Raw genomic sequence first — 10,806 nt, 5'->3', positions numbered from 1 at the left:
AATAGTCCAAAAACAATAAATCATATGTGAATATTTCAAGAAAGAAAAGTAAATAGTCCACGTGACTGCCCTGTTTCATAAAGGTCCACTCAGAGAACAGACCTTGCAATTTAAGCTTATTAGCTCAATGTTGACTATGTCTCTGATTAGGACCAACCATGAGTTGGTTGGTGAATAGGAACTGCCAAAAAGAGAGAAGGAAAGAAGCTATCTGTTATCCCAGCAAATGGGGAGGCTGAGGCAGGAGGATCACAAAGTTCAAGGCCAGTCTAGGCAACCTAGCAACACCTTGTCTCAAAATAACAAAGGGTTGGGGGTATAACTCAGTGGTAGAGCATTCCTGGGTTCAAATTCCCAGTAACACCATAAATTAATAATTGAATGAATAAATTCATAAATTCTGGGTTTGTAGCTCAACAGTAGAGCACTTACCTAGCATGTGTAAGGCCTGGTTCAATCCTTAATATGGCTAAAAAGAAAAACACTTTAGTCATTAAAGAAATACAAAATGAAACCACAATATGTCACTATCCTCCAGAATGATTTGAACCACAATCATCTCAGAACCAGTTGTGGGTGGGAATGTAGAATGACTGCATCACTCTTGCTCTGCCTGTGTCAGGGAACTGAGCAGCACCTGTGGAAAACCATCTGTCAAAAGTAAAACTGAAGGGGCTGGGGTTGTGCCTCAGTGGTAGAGCACTCATCTAGAATGTGCAAGGCCCTGGGTTCGATCTTCAGCACCACATAAAATAAATAAACAAGATTAAGGTATTGTGTCCAACTACTTCTAAAAAATAATTTTTTTAATATTTTATTTTTTAGTTTTAGGTGGACACACTATCTTTTATTGTGCTGAGAATCGAACCCAGTGTCTCATGCATGCCAAGTGAACATACTACCACTTGAGCCATATCTCCAACCCTAAAAAAATAAATTAAAAAAATAATAAAAACTTAAGCATGCCCTCTGCCCATCAATCCTATTGCCCTAGAAGCCATGCATACTCAGCAGAAATTCCGTACAAGAATATTAATGTCAACTAGTTGGGTGGTGATGCACACCTGTAATTCCAGCAATCCAGGAGGCTGAGGCAGGAAAGGGTTGCAGGCTTTGGGCCAACAACTTAGCAAGACCCTGTCTCACAATAAAATTTTAAAAAGGTTGGGATGTAGCTCAGTGGTAGAGTGCCCCTGGGTTCAATCCCCAGTACTGAAAAAAAAAAGTACCATCAATTTTATTTATTATGACCAAAAATCAAGAGTCGGTCAACCATTGTACTAGCAAACAAATTATGGTATATTCAATTCACACAATAGGATACTATAAAGCAATGAAAAATAACAAACTACCATTACTCACAAAGTTAATAAATTTGAGAGACATAAAAGTGAATTTAAAAAAGCCACCAGGCACAGTGGTACATGTCTGTAATCCCAGTGACATGAGAGACTGAAGCAGGAGGATCGTGTGTTCAAAACCAGGCTTAGCAACTAAACAAGGTCATGCCTGTTTAGTTGCTAAGCCTGGTCCTAAACAAGGTCCTAAGCAAATTAGTGAGACCCTGTGCCACAATAAGATACAGGCTGGGGATGTGGCTCATTGGCTAAATGCCCATAGAATCCATATATTACTAATATAAAAATAAATAAATAAAAAACTCTACACTGATTCCATTTATATAAGGAAAAAAAATTAAAAAGCCAAAAGTGATGTTTGCTGGTAGCAATAGTCAGAGTTTACTTTTGAGAGGATGTGAGGTTAGAGGGTGCTTGAGGCTTCTGGAGAGTGGCAGCCTTCCACCTGGATCCAAGCACAGATGGCCTGGGTGTGTATATGATGGGAAAATGTTTATTTAGTACTTTGACTTTTCATGTGTGTTACACTTTGAAAGTTTACAAAATAGACATTCACATTTGCTGTGATCCAGTGATCCAAATTCTAGGAATCTGTCCTTCAATTTGTTAGGAGTAAGTCCAGCTTCATGTGCAAAGACATTCCAGATAACTCGATGAAATAGAGTGAGCCCAAGGCAGGAAGTCCAGGTTCCTTTCTTCTCACAATGGTACATAAGCAGGAAGAAGCAGAGACATCAAATGGATCACCCTCCCTTCAAAGACCTTTATCCCAAGTCCTGGATTTAATTTCAAAGGAGACTGGTGAGAACAGTGTTTTAGCTGAGCTGTTTCCATCAAACCAGGATTGTGTTAGGTGAAAGGATAGGAGGTGTGTCTGTGAGAGGAATCAGGCTGGACCTCCATCCCATGCACACCCTAACCTGGAGACACCGCTGTATGGAGGTCATTCCAATGGCACAAGAAGGGGCTGGAGATAGCTCTCTGCTTCCTTCAACTGCATGTACCTGGAGAAGGGCAACCTGGCTCTTCATCCTGCCTTAGGCTCTTCTCCTGGAGGGTCAGGGCTTCTAGTTGCAGCCTGCACCAGTAAGCTGCAGCCATCCACCACTCAGTGGTAAGTATCCCTTTCCTCAGCTCACTCACTTTGGTACCTGGCTCCAAATCCCCTTTCAGCCCACAGGCCAGTGATCATGCCACCTTTCACTGTGTCCTCTTGTCCTTCCCTTCCCAAGTTTAAGTCTCCCAGACAAGGCTTACAGTCTCTCTCTTGCATATACCTTTGACTCCACTGATCCTCTCTCCCTTTATCACACTTCCTGGGAAAACCCCACTAGGGAGCCAGGCATGGTGGTGCACACCTGTAATCCCAGTTACTCAGGAGGCTGAAGCAGGACGATTCCACATTCAAGGCCAGCCTGGGCCACTCAGTGAGACCCTCAGCAATTTAGAGACATTGCTCAAAACAAATAAGCTGAGTGGAATGGTGCATGACTGTAATTCCAGCGGTTCAAGTGGCTGTGGCAGGAGAATCACAAGTTCAAATCCAACCTCTGCAACTTAACAAGGCCCTAAGCAACATAGTGAGACCTTGTCTCAAAATAAAAATTAAAAAGAGCTGGGTGTGATGGTACATGCTTGTAATCCCAGCAGCTCAGGAGGCTGAGACAGGAGAATAGTGAGTTCAAAGCCAGCCTCAGCAGTGATGAGACGTTAGGCAACTCAGTGAGACCCTGTCTCTAAATAAAATTAAATAAATAAATAAATAAGGCTGGTGATGTGGCTCCGTGGTTGAGTGCCCCTGAGTTCAATCCCTGGTACCAAAAAAGAAAAAAAAAAATTAAAAAGGCTGGGGATGTTGCTTAGTGGTTAAATGCTACTGGGTTCAATCCTGATACCAATAAAATAAAAATGACTGGGGATATAGGTCAGTGTTAGAGAACCCCTGGGTTCACTCCTAGTACCACAATACAAACTCAATAGAGGCAAATCCAATTCTACCTTCCCTGAACCCAAGTGTAGGGACTGGAGATATGGTTCAGGAGTACAGTACTTGCCTGGAATGTGGAGCTCCAGAACCAAAAAACAAAAACAATTACAAAAACAAAACCCAAAAGAAGCCAAGTGTGGCCTGAAGATAGCACACCCAGCCCTTCCCTGCTGTCTTCCTGTGGCACCCTGATTCTAAATCCCCCAGCCAAATGCCGAGCCCCTTCCCTAATGCCTTCCTAAGTGGGCCTGTGTTACCCTGGACATCCCACCAGATTTCTCAGTGTAAACACTAAGCAAGGGTCATGGAACATTGGGAGGACACATACAGTGTGGGAGAGTCCTTGGTATCAAGTTAGGTAAGCTGGTGCTCAGCCTGTGATCCCAGCAACTCTGGAGGCTGAGGCAGGAGAACCATCAAATTCCAGGTCAGTCTTTTTTTTTTTTTTTTTTTTTTTTTTTTTTTTTTTTTTTTTTAGAGAGAGTGAGAGAAAGAGAGGGACAGAGAGAGAGAGAGAATTTTAACATTTATTTATTTTTTCTTAGTTCTCGGCAGACACAACATCTTTGTTTGTATGTGGTGCTGAGGATCAAACCCGGGCCACACGCATGCCAGGCGAGCCGCTACCGCTTGAGCCACATCCCCAGCCCTCCAGGTCAGTCTTAACAATTAATGAAGCCCTCAGGAACTTGGTGAGGCCCAGTCTGAAAAAAAGGTTTGGGATGTAGCTCAATAGTAAAGCACCCCTGGGTTCAATTCTCAGCGCTCACATACAAACACAAAAAGTCCATGGTGATAAAACAAATGACTGGGCAGGGTTCTGAGCTTGGACTGCCATGTTAGGGTCATCCTTCACGGGTGTTAAGAGTGTACAATGCAGCCAGGTGCGGTGGCACATGCCTGTAATCCTAGGGGTTTACAGGCTGAAGCAGGAGAATCACAGGTTCAAAGCCAGCCTCAGTAACTTAGCAAAGCCCTAAGCAATTCAGCAGGACCCTGACCCTAATAAAATACAAAAAGGGACTGGGGATGTGACTCAGTGGTTAACTGCCCCTGGGTTCAATACCCTATACCAAACAAACAAACAAAAAACCTTCTTCTTCTTTTTTTTTTTAGAGAATTTTAACATTTATTTATTTATTTTCTTAGTTCTCGGCAGACACAACATCTTCGTTTGTATGTGGTGCTGAGGATCGAACCCGGGCTGCAAGCACACTAGGCAAGCGCGCTATCGCTTGAGCCACATCCCCAGCCCCCAAAAAACCTTCTTTATATTTAAATTTTTTTTCTCTTATAGTTGTAGATGGATAGCATACCTTTATTTTACTTTTGTATGTGGTGCTAAGGATTGAACCCAGTGCCTCACACATGCTAGGCAAGTGCCCTGTCACTAAGCCACAGCCTCAGCCTGTTTATATATTTATAAACTGAAATGGCTACACTTAGTATGACCATCCTCAAAGTGCCCTGAAATAAATAGTACCATCTCCTCCCTGGGGTGATGGGACCTCCAGGCCCACGCAGGCTCATCTCTTAAGGTTCTGGTTTGGGGAAAAGGACTAGGCTGGCTACTTTTTCCCAGTGAGCTATGCTGGGAGAGGTGGGTGAAGGGGAGGGAGCCTCAAATAACATCTCAAAGACTAGGAAGCTGGCTGGGATCAGGAGTTCCTCACTTGTACACCCAGAGTGCAGAGAGGGAGGGACCATGCCCTAAGTTTATACATATGAACAAGTTGGAGAGGGCAGGGGCTGGGCTGTGGCTCAAGCGATGTGCTGGGTTCGATCCTCAGCACCACATACAAAAAAGATGTTGTGTCCGCCGAAATCTAAAAAACAAATATTAAAATTCTCAAAAAAAATAATAAATAAAATAAAATAAAGATGCTGTGTCCCCCGAAAACTAAAAAATAAATACTAAAAAATTCTCTCTAAAAAAAAAAAAAAGATGGAGAGGGCAGGGAAAGGGTGGGTAAGGCCTTCTGCAGGGAGCCTGAGAGCAAAGGCAGGGGAAGTGGTCAGAGTGAGGGAAATCCCAAGGAAGCGCCTGGTGTCCCTGGATTGGGGTGCAGGCCTGTTAGAAGGGGCCTGCTGGGGAGGGCCAAAGTGGCCAAGGCCTACATCCCGCGGGTCCCCACCTTTTCTCAGCCTGCTTCACTCCATCCACCCCCAACTTAAGGACAGAAGGGGACGGTGGGGCTGAGGTCACTCTATTCTGGAGCTGAGGGCGGCCTGGGCGCTCCACAGAAAAGGGTGGCCTCAGTCCCGCTCCTTGCCCCTGGAGAGCTTACGGCGCTAGCGAGCGCTTCCCCAGCGTTCCAAAAGCCGTACGCGACGTACAGTGCCGAGCTGGCTGGCAGCTAAAATACCGGTTTGCTTGCGGATGCCGCCGCAAAAGAGCCACTGCGCGTGCGCAGACTGCTCGCCGGGAGTCCCGCGGGACCACGAGAACCAGAATGCCCTGTGCCCGCGGCGCGCGGTGCTTGCCGGGATCTGCAGTCCGAAGGTGGGATGGGCGGGCCGCCGCGGTGCACGCCGGGGCCGGTAGTCAGCGGCTCAGGGCCGCCTCTCACCTGGCCGGCGTCTGGCGTCCGGCGTCCGCGGGGCCTATGGGAGCGGCTGCCCGTCGCCCCGCCCCGCCCGCCCTACGTCTGTGCCGGGACATGGCGGCTGCTGGTGCTGGGTCCTTGAGCTGAGCGCCCGCTGACAGCTGCCAACTGTCTCTGTCGGCTGTCCGTGAGGGCCGGGCCCAGGCGCTGCCGGGACGGTGAGGAGACGCGGCCGTCGGGGAGGAGGAAGTGGCTGCCGCAGGAGGCCGTCTCGGCCGGCACATGGCGTCCATCTTGCTGAGAAGCTGTCGCGGCCGGGGCCCAGCTCTCCTCCCGCCGCCCCGCGCCGCAGCCTCGCGGGGTAAGCACCCGGGCCGGGCCGAGGCGCGGGATCTCGAGGGCTCTGCTTGGGTCCGGGTGCCGCGTGCGCGGGGCTGGCCGCGTGGGCGCCTCCCCGCCGCGTGCGGCCCACGGGGCGCCCGGCGGCGTTCTGACCTTAGTCGCCCGGGTCGCTCCAGGTCACTGTCCCCGAGGGGGCGTGGAAAAGTGTCCGTGCCCCCTCTGCGGAGAAGCGCGGCGTCCACTCTCGAGGACCGGCGTGCCCTGTGGCCACGCTGTGGTCGCGGAGTCAGGAGCCCGCAGGCCCGGGCACCACCCGCCCGCCCGCCATTGCCCGGGTGGGGCGCGGGCTGGCTGCGGGCGGCGGCCCGTGCTGCGGCTCTTCAGCGGCCTTCTGCGTTTGTGTCCTGTTTGTAAGGTTGCCATAAAGGTAAAAGGCACCCAGTGAGGGTGAGACACCCGGGAAAATGCAGTTCTGGACGTTTTGTGGATTACAAGTGCACCAGGACAGGCACGGTTCTTGTCATTTTTAGCAACGAGGGCGGGTGGGGAGGACCGCAGGAGCTGCCCAGTTCCCGCCGCCTCTGCTGTCAGAGTTGTCTGTACCTGTTGATGTGTTCAGGATGCTGATGAAGTACTTCTGCCTCTTCGCATTTCTATAGCATGTTTATGGCTTAAAAATTAGATGTTTTCTTTCGTTTTTTTTTCTTTTTCATTTTGTTGTGCTTTTATTCCAGAACAGAATATTTTTGTTTTGGAATAAATATATAGTTATTGTTCTTTATTTATTAAGAACATGTTCTTTAGTATTGTACACTGCAGGCAGATGGTTTGCTGCAGAACCAATAAGGGAATTCAGAGCCAATGGGACTCCGGGCTGGGCTGTGGGAAGCCTGTTCCTGAATGCCCTGAAGTGACATTCCCCTGGAAGGCCATTATTAAGACCCCGGTTAGTGTGGTTCACTGTCACAACTAATGAGCTAAGGCCAATACTATATTAAGATTATTTTTATTCTTTTCCATGCTTTATTCACACACTTTTATGTACTTTTTCTTTATTCTGTACATATTTTATCCTGATATTCTCTCTGCTCCTGGACCCATTCAGGACACATTCATTTAGTCAGGGCTCTTTAGATTGTGACACTTTCTTAGGCATCCCTTGTTTTCCATGACCTTGATAGTTTTTTTTTTTTTTTTAAGTTGTAGATGGACACAGTACCTTTATTTTGATTATTTATTTTTATGTGGTGCTGAGGGTCGAACTCAGGGCCTCATATGTGCTAGGCAAGTGCTCCACCACTGAGCCACAACCCCAGCCCATCTTGATAGTTTTGAGGAGTACTGGTTAGATATATTGTAGAATGCTTCTCTCATCAATTTTTAAAAAATGTTTTTCCCATACTTAAACTGAGGATAATGGGTTTGAAGGAGTAGGGCACAGAGATGAAGTGATTCTCATCACATCCTATCTAGCCTCTGTACTGTCAAGATGATTTATCATTGTTCATTATCACTGTTGATATTGACCTTCATCCCCAGGCCAAGGTGAGCTTGTCTGGTACTCTCCTTCCCCTTTCCTTGCTTTCTTTGGGAGAAAGTTGCTGTGTTTGAAGTCCATCTGAAGGATTAGTGGGAGAGAAGTATCCAGTCCCAAGGCCCCACAGTGCTGTTATTTAAACCCAGGAGGACCATGGAGGAGCAGGCTGAGGGGTCAGGAGGAGTTCTTGGTGCTCTTCAAAGTGCAGGTCCCAGGAGACCCTGGGAAACCTCTGAAGAGAAGGAGGTCAGGATCCTGACATGGGAGCTTATTCTTCTGGAGGCCAGGAGAAGTAAAGTGTGGTATAGTAAAAATGTATATTTGGTGTCTGTGCCTGATCTTGGTTACTGAACTCCTAAAGCTCTTGGAGTGACAGAATTTTCTGGGTGTGACTGTAGTGGCTTTGTTATTCACAAGTCTCTTCTTGGATCAAAGTATAAAGTGCAGGTGGGGCTGGCAAGAGGCTGAGATTGGAGGGTTGGAATTTTAGTCTCAATCTCCAGGGAAGGGAAGGATATGGAGATTGGGTTTGTAGTGTAGTCCAGTTGTGCCTGTGTAATGAGGCTGTGAAGGAGCCTGATGTGCTTAGGAACCTCTATGCCTCTTCCTCTAGCCGCTCATTTGTGATGCACTGTGACAGTGATGGAAGCACTTAGCTGGGTTCTGTGCAAATTACCAAAACTGAGGGGGCTGTGGGACCCACATTTGTAGTGGGCAAAAGTGTAGGCAGCCTGGACACCCTTGCTGAGGGTCATGGGCTCCTGAGTCCTGGCATCCTGGGTGACCTTTCCCCCAGGGGTCTCTGTGGAGAGTTGGAATAGCCCTCAGAGTGGGTTTGGGTAGGGCAGGGGAAGTTGGACTGAAACTGTTAAAGCAGCATTGCCTAGGCTATCAGCTTGGGGCTAGGTAGGTGGGGAATTCTGGGCCAAATTCTGGTGGGACAGGAGTAGCCAGGCAGGGAGGAAGTGCAGCACCTTAACAGAGGAAGGGGCTGTGAAGTCGTGCTCATGACCCTGTACTTTTATATTTAACTTGTAGGGCTTGATGCATGTAAGAATGTAGCTAATATCTTTTACATTATGAATTGTGCTGACTAAACACTTGTGAGCCCAACTCCAACTTACTAAGCAAGTACTCTACCATTGAACAACATCCCCAGCTCCCAACTTATTAACCAGACTGTCCCCAGTCTGGTTAAGGTCCTAAATGTGACATTTGGTGGTATTAGATTCCCTTCCCATAGAAGCATGAGTTTTGCCTCCTGGTAATGACATAAAATGACAAGTGGATGTCCTTACTGCCACTCCCACTGCCTGGAGGTTTGGGCCAGATGGCATTTCACAGTGCTACCCTTCAGTCCTATTGGCTTCTTGCCTACCTAGCCTCTGCACAGGCTGAGCTGGCCCTTCTGGGGTTGTTGTCCCTGAATCCACTGCACCCACAACTGTCTTGTCCCCTGCATGCAGTTTGATGGCACCACCCTCATGGTGCTGTGAGTGACCTCTGACATGCTTATGGGTACTAGAGTGAGGTAGGGAAAGCATCAGAACATGTCTGAACCCTAAAAATGACCTGTATGCTCGCTCATCACAGCTGTTATCCAAGAAATGGCTTCCTTTTGGTGTTGGTTTTTCCTATAATCTTCAGCCCTTGTAACCCTGGGGTTGTTGCTTGATCTGTAGGGCTGCCTGTGCATTGGGGGTCATGTACACCTTGGCCCCTGACCATCAAAGCCAGCCAAGGGTAGTAGGGAAGAGTTCCCAACAGGCGGGAACTATAGGTCCTAAGCCTGGGACCCAGTGGCCTTTCTCTAGGGCTTGGCCTGCTTGGCTTTCTCCTCAGGGCTGCCCTAAGACCCTGTTTCCTAACTGGAGAGACTTTTTACTTAGCTATGCTTGGAAGCCAGGCTTCCAGAAACTTAATGGGTTTCTACTCTCAGACTTTCACAGATGCCTGGTTGGGACCTGTTCACTTACTTCTTCCTTGTTTTTGTCATAGGTAGTCTGGGGCACCGGCATCGTGCTTGTCTCAGTTGTGCCAGCACTGTGGGGCTGATAAGCCGCTCGTAAGTACACTCATCACTTTGTACCTGTCTACTTGAGAATGCTGAGTGTGGTGGGTAACTCCTACGTTGTCAGGGAAAGAGCAGATCCTACTTTCTTGTTTTTGTTTCTTTTAGATCCTTTATTTATTTATTTATTTTTAGCAGAATGCATTACAATTTATATTACATATATAGAGCACAGTTTTTCATATTTCTGGTTGTATACAAAATAACAATTACCTTTGTTTTTTAATTTTTATTTATTTTTTAAGAGAGAGAATTTTTTAATATTTATTTTTTAGTTTTCGGCAGACACAATATCTTTGTTTGTATGTGGTGCTAAGGATCGAACCCGGGTCGCATGCATGCCAGGCGAGTGCCCCACAGCTTGAGCCACATCCCCAGCCCCAAACCTTTATTTTTTATGTGGTGCCTCACACATGCTAGGCAAGTGCTCTACCACTGAGCCACACTTGCAGCCCTCCCAGCCCTTTTTCTTATGAGCTGCTTTAGCACAGTCACACCTACGGTCTGCACACAGTCCTGGCGATCTGGTGTTTTAGTCTTTCTTTGCTCCACACAGCTTCCCATGTCATCATGCCCTATGCTGTTTGGCAGTATCAGTTGGGGTGTTGGGATCTTCTGTGGGCGCAGAGCAGACCCTCCCTGAACACAGTCCTTCAGGAGCATCCTGACTTGGGAAGACCCCAGCAGGCCCTTCACCTGGCTCTGGGGATGTACCTCAGGCATGGTGGACTTAGCCTTTCCCTGTGGCACCCACAGTTTAGTGATATGACAAACAATAGTGGATAGGTGGCCACAGTGTCTAAGATAAGGTTGTGATGCCGCTGCCAGACCAGTGGGCCAGTCCAGAAGAGCTTCCTAGAGGAAGTGGCAACCACATTCCCTTGTTTTGTACATGGGCTTACCCCAGGTGGCTGTTTGCCCTGCACTGTCCTCTCTGCTGGCATCTGCCTCCGCCTGGTCTTACC

General features: G+C 47.8%; 1 protein-coding gene and 1 long non-coding RNA gene across 2 annotated transcripts in view; one reads left to right on the top strand and one right to left on the bottom strand.

Moving 5' to 3' along the window:
* Window positions 1-3,860: 3,860 nt before the first annotated feature.
* LOC144366566 (uncharacterized) lies at window positions 3,861-5,856 on the bottom strand. Its single transcript, XR_013425622.1, has 2 exons — window positions 5,634-5,856; window positions 3,861-4,049 (listed from the first exon to the last, which is right to left on the bottom strand). It is a non-coding gene; the product is annotated as an uncharacterized LOC144366566 (long non-coding RNA).
* A 124-nt stretch (window positions 5,857-5,980) lies between these two features.
* Letm1 (leucine zipper and EF-hand containing transmembrane protein 1) overlaps window positions 5,981-10,806 on the top strand; it is a 39,564-nt gene continuing 34,738 nt past the window's right edge. Inside the window, exons 1-2 of the mRNA XM_005319028.4 lie at window positions 5,981-6,252; window positions 9,769-9,835. Of these exons, the coding sequence (XP_005319085.1) occupies window positions 6,174-6,252; window positions 9,769-9,835 (146 nt within the window). The 5' untranslated portion in view covers window positions 5,981-6,173. The remainder of the gene's footprint in view (window positions 6,253-9,768; window positions 9,836-10,806) is intronic.

Source organism: Ictidomys tridecemlineatus, chromosome 9, assembly GCF_052094955.1.
Source record: "Ictidomys tridecemlineatus isolate mIctTri1 chromosome 9, mIctTri1.hap1, whole genome shotgun sequence".
Classification (NCBI taxonomy): Eukaryota; Metazoa; Chordata; class Mammalia; order Rodentia; family Sciuridae; genus Ictidomys; species Ictidomys tridecemlineatus.
The sequence above is the reverse complement of the archived record's forward strand: the minus strand, read 5'-3'. Positions and strand labels throughout refer to the sequence as shown.